This window comes from Clinocottus analis, unplaced genomic scaffold (assembly GCF_023055335.1).
Source record: "Clinocottus analis isolate CAN_PGR_092001 unplaced genomic scaffold, fCliAna1.0.p SCAF_3, whole genome shotgun sequence".
Classification (NCBI taxonomy): Eukaryota; Metazoa; Chordata; class Actinopteri; order Perciformes; family Cottidae; genus Clinocottus; species Clinocottus analis.
In genome coordinates, this window is record NW_027176042.1 from 15,384,839 (window position 1) to 15,401,306 (window position 16,468).

Here is a 16,468-nt window from a genome sequence, read left to right on the forward strand (position 1 = left end):
TGTGTTGTTTCAAATGAATGAATGGTGTTTAAATTTCACTTTTAACATTAAAAAAAAAGACCGTCTTTGAATCGTCTGGCCTTCTTTCCAGATCCGCTCAGAGGGCCGCATCCTGAAAACAGAACAAGGTCTCCTGATCCGGTCATTGCAGTCCTCTGACAGCGGCATCTACCAGTGCACATCCACGGAGAAAAACTTCAAACACACGCTGGTCAAACTGCAGCTCGTGGTCCTTTCCAGTCGCACGGTCAACAGCGTGTTGGTGGAAACGGGCAGTCCGGCCCTCCCTCCACTGCAGTCCAGTGCCTGGACTCCGAGCGCCGGTCAGTATAAAGACCTGCTGACCATCCTAAGCCAGCCGGAGATGGGCCTAATCAACCAGTACTGCCAGGATTACTGGCAGCTTGGAGACGTCAGCGTTGGGGACAACAAAGCCAAAAGCCTGAAGGAGCTGAAAGAACAGAAGAAGCCTCGCAACCGTCGGCATCATGATGAGCAAACAACTCCCGCTGAGACATGAGGAGCTGGATATACACCTCATCACACCACCACCTCCGAAACACTGCAACCAGGGGAATGACTGCAGCGAGAAAGATGAAATTATCTTAATGGACAAGACCGAAACAGTTTCTATGTAACTGTTAAAAAAAACACAATATTTATTGTAGGTTGTAAAAAGTCATTCTTTGTACCTACCTAGAAAACATGTTTTTTTGTGAATAGGTAAATTTGTGCAAATATTGTTGTATTCTTGTTAGTGTTATTGTTTATTACAATGTGTTTATTATGTTGAGAATATCTTTATGTTTGGTGTTTTTGAGAAACGGCAACAATAACCAAGGACTTTGGGAGAATTCACAGATGGACAAGGACCGATGAACATGTACTCAGAAAACTGTTAGAGGCGACCATGTTGGATCACTTGACTGCTGGCGGTATTCAGTGTCTATGCTGGAAGTCGAATCGCTGGTTCAGAGAAATTCTCGAACTTCTGTAAAGTTCCTCACCAGAACTTTCTAGTGTATATCAGACAGTTTTGCTTCCCTGCAAACTAGAGTTGACAGAATGATCACCGCATTTCTTGGGACGTGAAAACACAAAAGAAATGCCAACAGACTGCAGCTGTGACAGCATATCCCGGTCAAACAGTCGCATGTTAATGAAAGGCCCTCTGTGGCAGGTAGGACATCTCTCTCCCCTTAATGTTCGTAGTCCAGCCTGGCCTCAAGTAATGATGTTACATCACCCACCCAAACTCTTCCAAAATCAATTGCTGCCAAGTGTTTTGTTTATATGTGAATAACACATCTCAATGTTGTATCCTTAACAAACGTGATCTTTGTAATAAGCTGTGTTTTGGGGAGAAAAGGGGTCCTTTAACGGCACAAAAGCTAAAAATATAACATTGCCTTCTCTTTTCTCTTTTGAGATGAGAAATTCCAGCAGGCAGCTAGCTATATGTGAGTTTGTGACGGTTTGTGATAAAAATAAAAAAAATTAAATTAAAATAAAACACAAGACACAAAGCACCTTCTGTTGCCAAATTGGTAATCTTGATTAAATGGTAGATACTTCACATGTATCTGTGGCACATGCAGTATATTCATATAGCAGAGCATGTAGTTTGTATGCTCAAAGGGTTGTTTTGGCTCTCATTGAATCTAAAGGTTGCATTCCTGCCAGTTTCATGCTAAATATTGATTTCTCTTAGTGAATATGTATCATTAATCATGTAAACAATCCACGCTTCTATTGACTTAAAGCCACGAATGGTTCTGTATTTTCTGTCTCGGCAGCTATACAACAGTCAACTACTTTCTTCAATCCAATGCAGTGCTATACTGCTATCACATGTGCCACAGACGTCATATAAAAGTTCCATACAGTGAAACAAAAGTCACAACCACGAACAAGCTGATCACCACTCGACCTGAAGAGAAACATGTACCACAATCTTCAGAAGGTGGCTTTTCATTGTGCATGGCATGTACAGTGTAATGTGTATGGTATTTGTCTAAAATGCTACGTTACTGTGGATGTCCGTGAATGTCTTTCTCGTTGTGGGAATATGGAAATACTATCGGGGCAAGAAAGATGTTGAAAGTACAGAAAGGTCAGATTGTGCTTTTAGATTTAAATCTCTCTCTCTCGCTTTCTTTCTGTCTCTCTCTTTCTCTTTCTTTCCGGCTCTCTATCTCTCTCTTTCTGTCTCTCTCCGTCTCTCTCTCACTTTGAATGTCTCTTGATTGCTTATTTTTTTCCTTCCCTTCTCAAATTTGCATATATTTCAAACATGTGCATCAATTTTATGTTCTTTGTTTGGCAGACTTTGCTCTGGGTCATTGAGGTAAAGTAGTGTATGATATAATGCAAAGTTGATGTTATTGTAATGATAAAAAAAAATACCATCTTCCTCATCAATGTTGCTGACTAATAAATTAAAGCTATATATTTTATAATAACAGAGGTTCTGTTCTGTATGCTGCATAGTCTGAAGGGATTTTTATGTGATATGTAACACACTGATTTCAGTACCGTATGTGTTACTGATCCTTGGAGGAAGCAAACAGACTACTAAATTACCACACTGTAAATATTCCATTACAAGTAATTGTCTTGCATTGTTACTTTATTTAAATAAAAGTACATAATTATCAGCTACAAGTACTTCATTATCAACAGTAAAAGTATACAATAAAGAAATACATTTGACTGATATACACATTATCACAAAGTAAATAATTATTTAAATTATAATATAACCTTCGCTGCTCAAGATTAAGTGTTTTTTAAAACGTATGTATTGTTCTATAACATTTTATTATGTTTTATAAGATCCTTTGTTTTCTATTTGTAAAGTAACTATAGTTGTCAAATGTGGCACAACATTGACCTAAGGAAATGTAAGTAAGTATGAAGTGACAAGAAATGGAAATAATAAGTACTAAAATATATGAGTAAATGTACTTCGCTGCATCACACTTCTGATCTGCAGCGGTGTTTTCGTTATGATTCGAGAAGCCTCATGAAAAGAGTGCGTCAAAGTTAAAGTGATCGATTCTCAGAGTGTTTACAAGAGACTTACGTGAAAGTAACTAAGTGTGAGACAAACGATGTACAATGCTAACACACGGTTACTTTGCAGCACACATACGTAATTGAAAGTGAGTAGATTAGGATCCTTAACCATCTTCAGATTGAGGTTAATGAGATCTGTCAGGTGAAACTGCAAAGCTCTTTAAGCACTTCAGAGCTCACCCTTCAGTCTGCAGTATCTTATGAAAAATATCAGTTTGTCTTCATTTTGGGTCTGAGCGGTGAGGGCCAAGTCAGTTATTTATTGGACCCATTTGCTGTGAATTTTTGCTGAGTGTATTCTTTTGTTTTAATCACCTAAGTTGACCTCTTTGCAAACACTATGCATGCAAGACCACTTTTACTACCACTTCTAGTTTATTTATTTATTCATTGTGGTGCTGGTGTGAGATGATCTAGTTTGAGTAACTAGGTTCCCAGCTATCGACATAGAAAGTTATTTAGCTTCACATGCTTCTCTTTTAAAGGCACGTAAGAACAGCATAGAGATAATCACTTGAGCCGATGTTCATCTTCCGCTGAGCGCAGCAAAGTCCCCCTAAAGGTTGGATCACTCCTGCACTGATGTATGTCCGCCTCTCCTCACACCTTTTGGCTCTGCCCTAAAACGGCCCTGTCCTTGTGTTTCATTGGCCCTCCTCAGTCAGGTGGGCAGAGGATGCCCAAAATCCTCTCCTAAGACAGCAAAATACTCAAACGTTCTCCAGTGTTTGCTGCACCGCAGTTGACGGCACCGAACAGAAAGGAGGAGGTCAGCTAGGATATATTTCCATTTGTCCTGACACTTGGCTTTTGAGCAGAGGGGCCCAAGCCGGGAAAAAAAGTAGGATGGGGGCTGGAGCGAGCGCCGAGGACAAACACTCCAGAGAGCTGGAGAAGAAGCTGAAAGAGGATGCCGACTTGGATGCGAGAACCGTCAAGCTGCTGCTGCTAGGTAAAGACGGTCAAGTTGGATACAATATCAGGAAGCTTGGTTGACACATATTTAGGGGCCTCATAAGGCCCCCATAGTGAGGATATATTTACCTTAAATCCAGTCTCTGGGACCTAATTGTAGCTGGTGCATTATTTTGTTTCATAAAATCTATTAATCTTCTCACACTTTGTTTCTAAATTCTCAACGCAAGCAGATCTTGTGTGACCTAACTTCAACCATAATCATGTGTACAACTTTTAAAATGTACAAAATTGAATAGTTTAAAAAGCCTGTTTGTTTTTATTAATGGTGATTCTTTTATTAATGGTGATGAAAATCAACAGCATGTTTGACTAAAGTAAAGACTTAACAACCTGTGACATTGAATTAGACACTTTAATAATCACTCAACTCAATCCCTTGTTAATCCTGAAGCAACAGGTCCTCCAACACAAAGGGCTTAACACTGAAGGACACGGATACTCTGCTGCCCAACACAAACATTCAAATGCAATAACCTGAATAGATCACCAGCATTATTTAATTAGTCTATTGAGAGAGGAAATTAGTATGTTTTTTTTAATTAGGTTACATTTTTCTTTTGTATTTAAACACCAACAATTATTTTTTACACCCAAATATCTTAATATTATATAAAACAATATTTAATTATACTATTCTGGCAGAGTCAGCTCAATACTGCTCTGAATATCTGTCCGGTTCCAGATATTGTTTGACACTCAGCTTAATCATCTCATGACAATGTAGGTCAGGGCCAGGAGAGGTTTCACCTGACATCAGCTTTGAACAAGATTAGACCTGAAGTAAGAAGTATTTAGATCTGTTGTGATCCTCTATACCGTTACCTGCAGTTAATATCATTAATGAAACACACAATGTAAATAAGACACCAACACTGTAATGAGACTAAGATATAGTAATATTTATCTGAAAACCTTATAAATATTTTTGTAATAGAGTTGGGTGTAAAAGCATAGATGTATTATTTATTACAAATAACGACATTTAATGTTTTTCCACTTCCATATAGGTGCTGGAGAATCAGGCAAAAGCACTATTGTCAAACAGATGAAGTAAGATATTTGACTTTTGCACCAACAGCTTATTTTCAGTAAATCACATACTAAGGCTGTCTTTCCTCCATCAGAATTATCCACAAAGATGGTTACTCACTTGAAGAATGCTTGGAGTTCATTGTCATCATCTACAGCAACACGCTGCAGTCCACCATGGCCATTGTGAAGGCCATGAACACACTCAATATTAACTATGGCCACAGTGATCAGCAGGTAACAGCTGAGAAAGACTTCAATGTGTTTTGTGTGAATTGATTTACGGTTTGGAGCAGACGACTAAATGTTAACTGTGTGTCCCCATCCTCTTGTATCTGCCCTGCAGGACGATGCCAGGAAACTCATGCATCTTGCAGACACCATTGAGGAAGGCACCATGCCTAAAGAGTTGGCGGACATCATTTTGCGTCTGTGGAAGGACTCTGGCATACAAGCGTGCTTTGAGAGGGCCTCTGAGTACCAACTCAACGACTCCGCCGGATAGTAAGCAATCACACAAACTGAGATTCCAAAAAATGATCCCTTTTTGTTTTGTTATTGCATGACTTTATTCCCCCTCAGTTACCTGAATGACTTGGAGCGACTGGTCCAACCAGGCTATGTGCCAACTGAGCAGGACGTGCTGCGATCTCGAGTGAAGACCACTGGTATCATTGAGACACAGTTTTCGTTCAAAGATCTCCATTTCAGGTGAATCAGTGAAGTAGCCTCAAGAGCAAGGCACCAATAGCTCGGCATCTGTCCTGCCGCTGTTCTGGCTCACAAGATAAACTGTATGCGTCTGTTCCCATGCAGAATGTTTGATGTGGGTGGCCAGAGGTCAGAGAGGAAGAAGTGGATCCATTGTTTTGAAGGTGTGACCTGTATCATCTTCATTGCTGCTTTGAGCGCCTTTGACATGGTGCTGGTGGAGGATGATGAAGTGGTAGGATTCCAGTATTCTACACAATCCGTCTCTTCTTTTTTTGGGGTGGACAAACATAGCGGGTTAATTTGAACGGGTCTTCGTTGGGATTTTGTAAAAGCACAAATGCTTTCTTTCAGAATCGAATGCACGAGAGTCTGCACTTGTTCAACAGTATCTGCAACCACCGCTACTTCGCCGCCACCTCCATTGTACTCTTCCTCAACAAGAAAGATGTGTTTGTTGAGAAGATCAAGAAGGCTCATCTCAGCATGTGCTTCCCTGAATACGATGGTGAGGTTCATCAAAACTCAGCACATTTGAGGACTTTGAAAAATGGCAAACTGTTTTAATGTGCCTCTTCATCTTGATTCCTTTTCGCAAAGGTCCCAATACTTATGAGGATGCTGGTGCCTACATCAAAATGCAGTTCTTGGACTTGAACCTGCGTCGAGACATCAAAGAAATCTACTCTCACATGACTTGTGCTACAGACACAGAGAACGTCAAGTTTGTGTTTGACGCCGTAACCGACATCATCATCAAAGAAAACCTGAAAGATTGTGGTCTCTTCTAAGAGCCATGCTGAGAAACCCAATGAAGGTGAGTGAAGTTGCCACCGTATTGTGATGATTATTCAGATCATTCAAACTTTTGGACCAGCTCATCAAACTTTCTCTCTTGTTATTTTACAGGGTGATGTTTTAGCTCTGTCATATTTCACAAATCCCCTCTCAATTCAAACTGAGGACCGAAGACAAAAAACTATCCCCCTCAAACTACCATCCTCAAACCAGCGAACACAAAAAAATAAAAACCAATTTGTTGTGTTCAAAAATAAGTTGTAGCTTTGACCAAAGACTTTGGGTCAACTGGGACCAGAAGGCAGCTCTTCAGTCAGAAAATCCTGTGCAGATTTCAGATGAGTTGAATTTTAGTCAAGCTAACTTTTCTCATGAGTCTTTTGAGCTCATCTTTTGGAGGGCTATGCAATCTGTAGTAAAGACATCAAAAGCTTCTGTCAGAATAAAGTGATTTCTTCTCACATGTACAAATGTGAATAGATGTCAGGCTAATGCATCGTTGCATAAGTAACCGGTCAGTATACAGCCAAAAAGAAAACAAGAGAGCCTCATCACCTGCAGACACACTGAAACCCGTTAAGAGATTTTAAAGAACTTGTCACTAGAAACAAACTTGTACAGAAAGTCTGCAGCAAAATTTGAGACATAATTGAAACAGTTTAATAAATGGAATTTTTAAGATTTGCTTTTTTGCAATAGTTGAAAAGGGCCAGTGTAAATAATGTAACTGTTTTCTATTGGACAGTTCAGGAAGTGTGGTGATACCATGTGAATCTGTAGTGATAGATGAACTTAACTTAAAATCCTTGTCTAAAAGTTATTTAAATCTGCAGGCTTTGAGCCAACTATCCTGTACAGAAACACATATTTGTAAACCTTGATTAAACTTATTAAAGCTTCTGTAGAAAACTGTAGAGTACTTTCCCATTTTTCACCAATAAAAAACAACACAGCAATGTCTTGTTCATAATCTGTTATTTAATGTTTCAGGTTGTTGTTTTTGCACCATGAGACCATGTTTAGAAGTAAACAACCTTTACCTTTAATTTCAGACAAGCTTCAGCTATAATTTGACATTTTGGGAAACACACGCTGTCTATCTCAAAGTCATAAGAGAAGATTGATACTTCTTTCATGACCGTCAGGTAAATTTAAAGCTTTAGCTTATCTTAGCACAAACACTGGAACTCTATCTATCAAAATTTGCTGACTTGCATCTTAGACATTCACTTATTAACAACACATTCTTGTTTTTAAGGTAGCCCTTTCCTCGTTTCCTGTTTTTGTGCTAAACTAACCTAACTGGCTGGTAAGAGTGGATTACCATACAGGGCCCCATTTCACCAAATTTGCGCTAAGAGATCAATTCCTACACACTTAATTTTGATGTTGTATTAATCAAAACTTGAGTCCTACAGGACTTGCATATTAATCTGCAATTTCGGGAACACACATTTGTGAAGTTAAATTGCTCCTAATATGTGATCTGCATTTAAGCCAAGAACAGGTCCCAAAATGGCACAAAGTGGTCGCGACCATTTCACCTAACTGAGCAAAAAAGTGAATAAGGATAATCCCCAAAATGTCACACCATTTCTTTGAGGATAATCTGAGACAAAGCAGTTGGGGTTGTGTCGGCCATTTTAAAAGCTCGGAGATGTCATTCCTGTGGCCTGGAGCAAAACTTGAGAATATGAACAGCTGTCTCCTGAAGCTTAAGAAGATGCCAATGCTGTGATGTAATCGAGCCATGCAGCCTAAAGCTCTGCTGCGCTTTATAGACACTCAGGTTGTTTGGTAAAGGAAGAGATACCACCAGTAGAGCTGTACACAAATCAAACATCAGTTAAGAAGACATCACACAAGGTTTCTGCATGTTTGGAACAAAAATGAATATTCACAGTACAACTGTAGTCAGTTCAGTGCGGTTATTCTTTGACCTCAGATAACCAACTTGGAAGATTTGCAATATAAATACCAAAGACAATCCTAAAACATTGTCGGCAAAAACATTTTGTGAAAGTGTTGTTTATGAAAGCATTCATTGGTTTTAGTTTTTCCTTTTAACCCTGAGTTCTCATCACATGGCAATTAATGGGTATGATTATGTGCAATTATGTGAGAAAGAAAGAAATAAAAAAACAGCAAATGGAAACTTCCATCTACTCCAAAGAAGAATAAACTATGTCGGAGAGACTGTGTACTAATACATATGACAAAAGAAATGATGGAAAACAAACATGTGTTTGATCATTAACATAAAAAAATACATTTTATGGCTTGTTTCGGGTCTAATAAAAATAAAAAAGACCTTAATGTCATAATCAGTGTAAAACAGTACATACACATGGAATGACATCTATTGTGCAATACCGACAATGGCCTTAAAAAATACAATGTTCTCCAGAAATAATATGCACTGTTCCGCACTCAGAAAGATTAAGAAAACATGTAAGGCACTTAAAAACAGCGAGTCATCCTGAGCCTTTTTCTCACTGTCAATATTTGTTAGTGTGCAGCCCTTATTTAAAAGCACTGATGTAGTCAAGTGAATCAACTGCAAAGAGGCACTAATCATCATGTTTCGAGAGAGAATTTGTTTGTATAGGCTACACACGTGTGGCTAGATGGCACTGTTCCCAGTAACACGCTATGATTCACAGCTCAGCTGTAATAGCAAATAGCCATACACACACACATATTTACTCACACAACATAAACACACGCATACCTTAACCAAACAGACATTACCACACCAGTAATTCTAAAATCCACTTGCGCAATCTCAATTCGTCACCAGGCAAACGGTAACAAAGCACGACTCCTCCATTTCCAGCGCACAAGCTCTTCACCTTTGTCAACCACAGGCTCACCCGCACAGACTTTTAAGTAATAGAGCAAGTGGTCGAGCTGCTTTCTCAGGTTTCCTTTAACGTCAGCTTCCTGCCTGGATCCGGAGCAGCAGAACGGATGGGATGAGGATTTTGACAGTGGATCCTTTTTTAAGCTCACAGCATCCACGCCTGGATGTGTACTGAATGGTGGTACTGAAGGCCTGCTCATTCATCCTCATACTCAGAAAAGGCCCACCATGTGATCGATCTGCCTCATGTAGACACTCTTCAATGGTAGAGTGTACCGTCGCTCCTCTGGGATCCTGTTGCACTGTCAGAGAGAGAGAGAAAAGTAAGACAGGATGTATATGATGGTGAAAGGTGCATAATATGGGATTGGCCTCTCAACGACTCACAACATGGCGACGCCTTCGCCAGCGGCTCATCGCTATCGGTGCCAACATTAGACACTGAGGCAAGCGTGCCGACAGAGCTAACAGTGTTTACCTGGAGGGGGGAGTACTACGCTTCCACGACGACACTGTCGATCGGGTGACTGCAGTGCAGCGAGGTGGCCGTGAGCTAACAACTGGGGCTCGCTCCCGTGCACTAAAAGTGCACGTGGCGGGGCTGGCTATATACATAAAGCAAGGAGAAGCTTGAATAATAACACACACACACACACAGAGGAAGACTGACTTAATTCTGTCCTGATAAATATTTTTAAACTGTATCTTTTGCAAATAGTTTTTCGTTGTTACTTTAATGCTCCGATTGTCGTGTATTGCTCCTTGAAAATGCACAATGTGGTCACACGCATTTTAAGATAATCATTTGTATGAATCACAACATAAAAGTAATGAGGTGAGGAAGGAGGCCTTACATTGCTGATGTTGCTCGGTGGTGGCCGGTGATTTGTCTCTCGTTCCGCCAGCACTCCGTCTTCACAGGGAAACATGTCGTTCCATCGTTTCTCCCTGAAGCGCTTGTCTATCGGCACGACGTGGCCCTCTGTGGTGAAGATGTATTTGTTGTCGGATTTGTGAAGTGGGTTGTCCTCATCAAACAGCTGCAATACAAGAGACTGATTTGTGTTTTCAGGACTTTGTGGGATATATTCTGACGATGGCTTGGTGTTGCCAGCAAAATTAAATATGATTTGTCATCTATATTTTTTATTTTGGCTTGTCAAATGCTGGGATTTGCTGCTTTTCTCTGGTTTGGATCATTAAAAATTATATTTGAAAATACAAATTGTAGATTTGAAAAAATATATATTAATTGATCTATAAATACACATATATAAATTAATCTATAAATACACATACATTAATTGCAGAAAGATAAATATATAGAGAAATAAGCTTATAATGAAAATTTGTCTAATTAATCAAATTGTTCCAGTTAACTCCAAACTTTAAACCCTGGTAAAGATAACATTTTGTCAATAGCTTTCTTTTTTTCTATTACTATCAAAACTTTACAACATATCTAGAATCAGATATAATAAAGCTCTCTTTCTGGTATGCTTAGGCTGATACTTACCAAGTAAAGGTATTTGCATGTCTCACTGAGGAAGAAGCTCTCCATGCGATCCTCTTTGGATTTGTCCACAACATGGTGGAGAGTGGCGTACCCACATCTGGAAATGAAACGCTCCAGTCAGCTTAAAGTAATCAAATCAATGAAAACTTCCCAGAAAAGGTATATATTGCACATATATTATTAATTCCACACCTGACTTTGGCATTTTTCTCAAGGCTTTGAAGAATATCCATTCCAACATGCAAATAGAAAGGATTTTTGGTAGCCTGCGGGAAGAGAAGAACAATAACTCTTAAGTAAAAGATAACAAGCTACACCACCAGTGCTGTGTTACAACAGGTTCCGTTACCTGGTACAGCAGGTAGGTTGACTCAACCAGCTCTGGTCTCAAGGGGTAGAAGAGCACATCAGGAGCCTGCAGCTGCCAGTTGTATCTCTCTGGCAACGCGCCAAAGCGCTTCCAGATGGCATAGTAGAAGGCATGCAGGCAAATCGCATTATCGACGTCGCCATTCAGCACCTAGTGCACACATTGGCAACCCATAACTTTAGTTGTTGCAACAACACATATTTTACACTTGTTTATACGACCGGTCATTTGTGTAATCTAACCTGGAGGCCAGGAAAGAAAGCCTGAAGGGAGTCGATCCAGGTGTTCATGATTTCACCACTGAACATGTTCACATTAACATAAAGAGGTGGGTCACCCTCTCCTTCATTACATGACTCTCTCCTGGAAACACACAGAGGCAGAAGAAGGTTCACATTATGAAACACTACTAAGTTGAGTGCGTTTCCTTTAACATCCAGATCTCGCTTCTTTTTTCTGTCTCATTTTTTGTCTCAGGTGCGCCCTCATGTGAAGCTCCCAGTCACACAAATACATTCCTTCAGTGTGGGACTCACCCTCTCCTCATGTGGTTCTGTATGCTCTCATAGGCAGCTTGGAACATCCTGTGATCCTCTTTCTCACCAAACAGGATGTACGATTTGAGCAAATACTCATAGAAGGAGTCCATACCAGCTCCCAGGCCGCTCTGTTTGCCAACCCACTGGCCTGTTTGGATATTAACTACATTCCCTAAAGAATTACAGAAAGAAATGGATTAAATTCTATGATAATTGTAGGCATCACATCGACATGCTGTAGACCTAAACATGCCGAGTAATAGCTTTAATTTGAAAAAAATGTTGTATTATGCAACTACATAGCTGTACTTACCTAACAGACCGGTCTCGTTGCTCCTCAGGCTCCACAGAGCTCTGACAGCTCGCCTGGCCACCCACTCAAATGTCGAATCTCCAATCAAGCGGCTCAAAATCCCAAACTCCACCAGCAGGGACCCAGCTCCTGCAGTACACGTCTCATTGATGCTATCAGGAGGAACTCCGGTCTTCAGGTTCACCTGAATTTTAGAAACAAATCAATAAAGATGCTGAGTGACATGTCAATCTTTACAACAGAGTTTCCCGGAAGTCTACAAACTTCACTCACATGGTAACTACTTTAGGCAGAGCTGTGTGACTGCTCTGCCTAAAGTAGTTATTATGCGAGTGAAGTTACACAACTACCTTGTGTGTACATTAGCAGGCATCTTGTGAAACAATTTTGAACAGTCCCCCTCACCCTGGGGTAGGGGATGCCTGTGCTGGTGTTCTCAAAGGCCGGTAGTAAGCGGACAGCCAAGTCATGAGCCAAGTGAAGCAGCTCATCGTCGTAACCATCAAAGCCAACTTTGCCAAATGGATGTTTCGGGTCCGTCAGCAGGATGTGAGATGAGATAAGGCTTCCCAGGATCCTTCAAAGAAAAAGGGAATATTACACTGGGGTTCCACACAGAAGCAGGTTCTGAAAAAAAGTTTGGAAGGCATTATGAATTATTCATACAGGAATTCAAAAGTCCAAATAAGTTGCTACAGAAGCAATCATGTTTTTGCTTTAAAGATTTGTATGTACACCAAGCTGGGCCGTTTCTTTTCGTGTATGATGCTGGAAATAGGAGCAACATTTGTACCTGATGTTTGCCTCAAACACTTGCACCGTAGAGTCCTTGTCAAAAGACACGGTATCTATAACCAGTTTGACAGCCCTCTGGAACTCTGTCACATTGCCAAGCACCTGTAAAGAACAAACACAACACGTCACGTAACCACGTTGTACTGCATCAAGAACTTTATCAAACCGCAAAACTACTGAATGACGGCCTGGTATTTTGCTCAAATTAAGTTGTTATCATTATAGATCACAACTATTGTGAAGATGCTCTGGTTAAAAATGTGAGCCTTCCAGAGTACAACTTCATGAAAGAGTCTAGTGCATGTTTATGAAACTGCAACTTGTGTATAGAAATTATGTTTATGACTTAGGAGACACCCAGGACTATTATAGAAAACACTCACAATGCAGGAAATGCTAACCACTGCACCACAACGACACCATCACCTGTTTTGCAAAACACTGCTTTTTGCAAAACAGGTGATGTTAAGACCATGGGGGGTGAGACTACAACTTTGTACCTCATCAAATGGATTAAACCGCTTTCCAACCTGTTATTCAAACTGAAAATATTGCCAAATGCCAATCATACAGGGATTCTATGTTTCGTATTTTCAACTTTGTCTCTATAAGAGCCATGAGAAAGAAGAATTCTGGATACGTTCAGGACATTGTTTGACATAAAGACGCAGCATAACTCACCAGTAAGGTGTCTAAGGTGTCAATCAGGGTCAGGGAGTAGTTCCCCAAGACGTCGTTTATGTTGATGTTTGACCTAAAATGAAACAAACGTAGTGATGTCATTACAAAAGAGGGAGGAATAATTAACAGATCACAATAGAGAGAATCTTTTAAATCTAACAACAAAGTTTAGATGTTAGTGCAAAATCTTCAGAACAACAGAAACATATCAAGTTAAGAAAAAAAACATGTGGGCTACAGGATTTCATTCTTGAATAGTCTGACGTCACACAACAATTTAGAAAATCAAACAATCACAGAAGTTGATCTGAAGACAAAGGGTGATTATTCTCCCTCATTACACCATTATTATCAGTACAGACTCACTACAACTAATAATTATATCCATTACCAGTTAATCTTACGATTATTATTTTATCATTTGATGTATAAAAACGTCACAATATCCTAATTGCTAAGATTCACTATTTTGCTTGACCAACTGTCAAAAACCAAAATATATACAATGGATTAAATATTGAAAAGCAGGAAATCTTATTTATCTGAACCTCAGTTGTCTTTATTTTTCTTGAACGCACTCCATGCAAAGACTACATTAGTATCACATTGTATACAGCCCGTTGACCCTGAAAGTCTAAGATAGCAGTGTGGAGAGGGAAACTTTTGATATTTTAGTGTAATTCTAGTCTTTCTGTTTCAGTGTTGAGCACAGCAGAATAACATGCACAGGCGTTTCAGGTGTACACACACTGGGTTTCCTTTTCCCTTTTTGTCATTGAGTGATGTTTTTAAGAGCTCAAGATAACTTCATTAACCAAGTAAGTAATCAACAAGCTATAAATCAAAGATTATTTGGCTTGTATATTTAATATTAAAGTCATTTGAAAAATGCTTTAGCAAAAAGAAAGCCAAAGATGTACTTTTGCTGATGTTCTTAGACTCGTAATGTGATCGTCTTTGCAAGCGATTTGAGCAAGCGATTTGATGTTGTCACCACTTGGGCTCTGGGAAATGTGAAGGGCATGTTTCACTTTTTTCTCGCATCTAATAGTCCAAACAAATAACTTATAAAATGTGCAGTAGATGATTTGATAATACAAGAATCACATGTCTTTTTTGGGGGGGTCATATATCATTTTCCGACAAGGTCTAATCCTAATCTCAAATGAATACAATTATGAAGACCAGCTCTTAATTTGCCATAAACCTCCTGAAACCCCTAGTTTACAGAACTGCACCAATGCAAAGGTGCCACACACATAAGCTGTGCAGTACTGAGTAGCAGCGGGCAGCACAGAGCAGTCCCAGGCTCATTTGACTAAAAGTACATGCAAATATTACAGTTAGGTTGTAACAGACTGTCTGTCCTGCAGCATCCTGCACGTGACGAGAGGGCCGTCAGGTGCCTGGAAGCCTGAAACCACCATCACTGACAGCACAGAGCAATGAATACACCTGTATTGAAGAAAACATTGACCTGCAGGTGCAGATAGTCAGGATCAGCTCTGAATGACTCACGGGTTTAGCACGTCTGGTCCTCTCCCTTCACAGTCAATGGGATTCAGTTCGTCCTCGGGAAATGCATATTTCATGTAGTTGTCATACCCGAAATAAAACATTTCTTTGGCCATGTCCTTCATTTTGGCTTTCAGTGCATCCGGGAAGGAGCTGTATTTACGGACGTACTCGTCCTTGTTGCCATCGAAGAAGCTCAGGTAGGAGCTCTTGGGGGACTCCTCCCCGACCTTTGCATAGGTGGTCGCCGCCTCTTCATGTCTGTGGCCGGGTATTCGTTGCGACCACGAGTTACCGCCCGAATCGGACCCCTTTTCGTCCCTGAATAACGAGTCTAATTTGTGCAAACTGAAACTAAGTGGGAAGTTGAACCCCAAGCTAAGGTTAGGTCCGAGTCCGAAAGCTAGCCACAGCACACAGCTGAGAGAGAGTCTCAATACGACCAGCCCAACTACTATTGACCTCCATTGCATATTTGCCCCGGCTCAATCTTTAAACGCATAATTTAAGTCCACACAAGTCTGAAGGATGAACGACTGTAAGATCCTCTGTTTGCCAGGCTACACTATGAGCTCAGATTGGCTGTGGTGATTCTACCCCACACGCTTCCTGTCAACAGACCGGCCCCTGGGCTATGATTGGCTTTTCCATTGTTACGTCACGCGGAATGAGGAAGAGAGCTCGCCCTGCGATTGGCCGCAGAGCTGTCGATCACCTGGTGGCGTTTCGTGGCAGTCCTGACGTGTCTCAATTCAACTTCTGCGCCAATAAAAAACAGCCACAAGAGTGAGACGTTCAGGTGCAGAGTTTTTAAAAAAATGTTTGGGTTCATGGTTAAGTTAGTATTGATTTAGATGGATGATAAGCAGACTAGACCAACATTTAATACTTTACTTGCACACATATGTATTAGTATATCAGTACTAAGCACTTGCACATACATGAATACTCTCCTGCATTAGTATACATGTGCATGTATATACTACATATGAATGAGCTTCATATCAAACTTGGTATTTATGTCTTTTCTTTTATATTGTATTTTCTTATCTGACACTATAAAACTAACCAGAAAGACCAGTTCAATAAAAACTATTGTATACAACAATAGTTTAAAAAGTTGGTGTACAAATAACAGGAGAATGTCTTAATTAAAAAGCATGCTTTTTTATTATTTGAATATACTGAAGTGGTGTTTGTTTATTTGACTCTTCCCAGGTAGGCACACCTTGCATGCTGCTTTGCTTCAGAGGTGGGAGACATTGCACAAGGCACTTTGAAT

General features: G+C 40.1%; 3 protein-coding genes across 4 annotated transcripts in view; 2 read left to right on the forward strand and 1 right to left on the reverse strand.

Annotated features, from left to right (window-relative positions):
* Positions 1-2,578, forward strand: part of sema3fa (sema domain, immunoglobulin domain (Ig), short basic domain, secreted, (semaphorin) 3Fa) — a 47,864-nt gene extending 45,286 nt beyond the window's left edge. The window contains exon 19 of the mRNA XM_068595015.1: positions 92-2,578. Within this exon, the coding sequence (XP_068451116.1) occupies positions 92-520 (429 nt within the window). The 3' untranslated portion in view covers positions 521-2,578. The remainder of the gene's footprint in view (positions 1-91) is intronic.
* Positions 2,579-3,924: 1,346 nt separating this feature from the next.
* gnat1 (guanine nucleotide binding protein (G protein), alpha transducing activity polypeptide 1) lies at positions 3,925-6,587 on the forward strand. Its single transcript, XM_068595016.1, has 8 exons — positions 3,925-4,030; positions 5,064-5,106; positions 5,181-5,322; positions 5,432-5,589; positions 5,668-5,796; positions 5,902-6,031; positions 6,151-6,304; positions 6,397-6,587. Exons 1-8 carry the CDS (start codon positions 3,925-3,927, stop codon positions 6,585-6,587), a joined length of 1,053 nt encoding a protein of 350 aa, XP_068451117.1.
* A 967-nt stretch (positions 6,588-7,554) lies between these two features.
* Positions 7,555-15,778, reverse strand: edem1 (ER degradation enhancer, mannosidase alpha-like 1). Of its 2 annotated transcripts, XM_068595026.1 has the most exons (13): positions 15,190-15,778; positions 13,672-13,744; positions 12,989-13,092; positions 12,601-12,772; positions 12,196-12,379; positions 11,880-12,054; positions 11,586-11,706; positions 11,323-11,493; positions 11,166-11,239; positions 10,974-11,070; positions 10,312-10,497; positions 9,936-10,062; positions 7,555-9,759 (listed from the first exon to the last, which is right to left on the reverse strand). In XM_068595026.1, the coding sequence occupies exons 1-13, from the start codon at positions 15,657-15,659 to the stop codon at positions 9,530-9,532; spliced, it is 2,184 nt and encodes a 727-aa protein (XP_068451127.1). In that variant the 5' UTR covers positions 15,660-15,778; the 3' UTR covers positions 7,555-9,529. The 2 variants fall into 2 exon arrangements, with proteins under 2 accessions (XP_068451127.1, XP_068451128.1); XM_068595027.1 differs by lacking the exon at positions 9,936-10,062 and having other exon boundaries at positions 9,536-9,759.
* Positions 15,779-16,468: the final 690 nt, after the last annotated feature.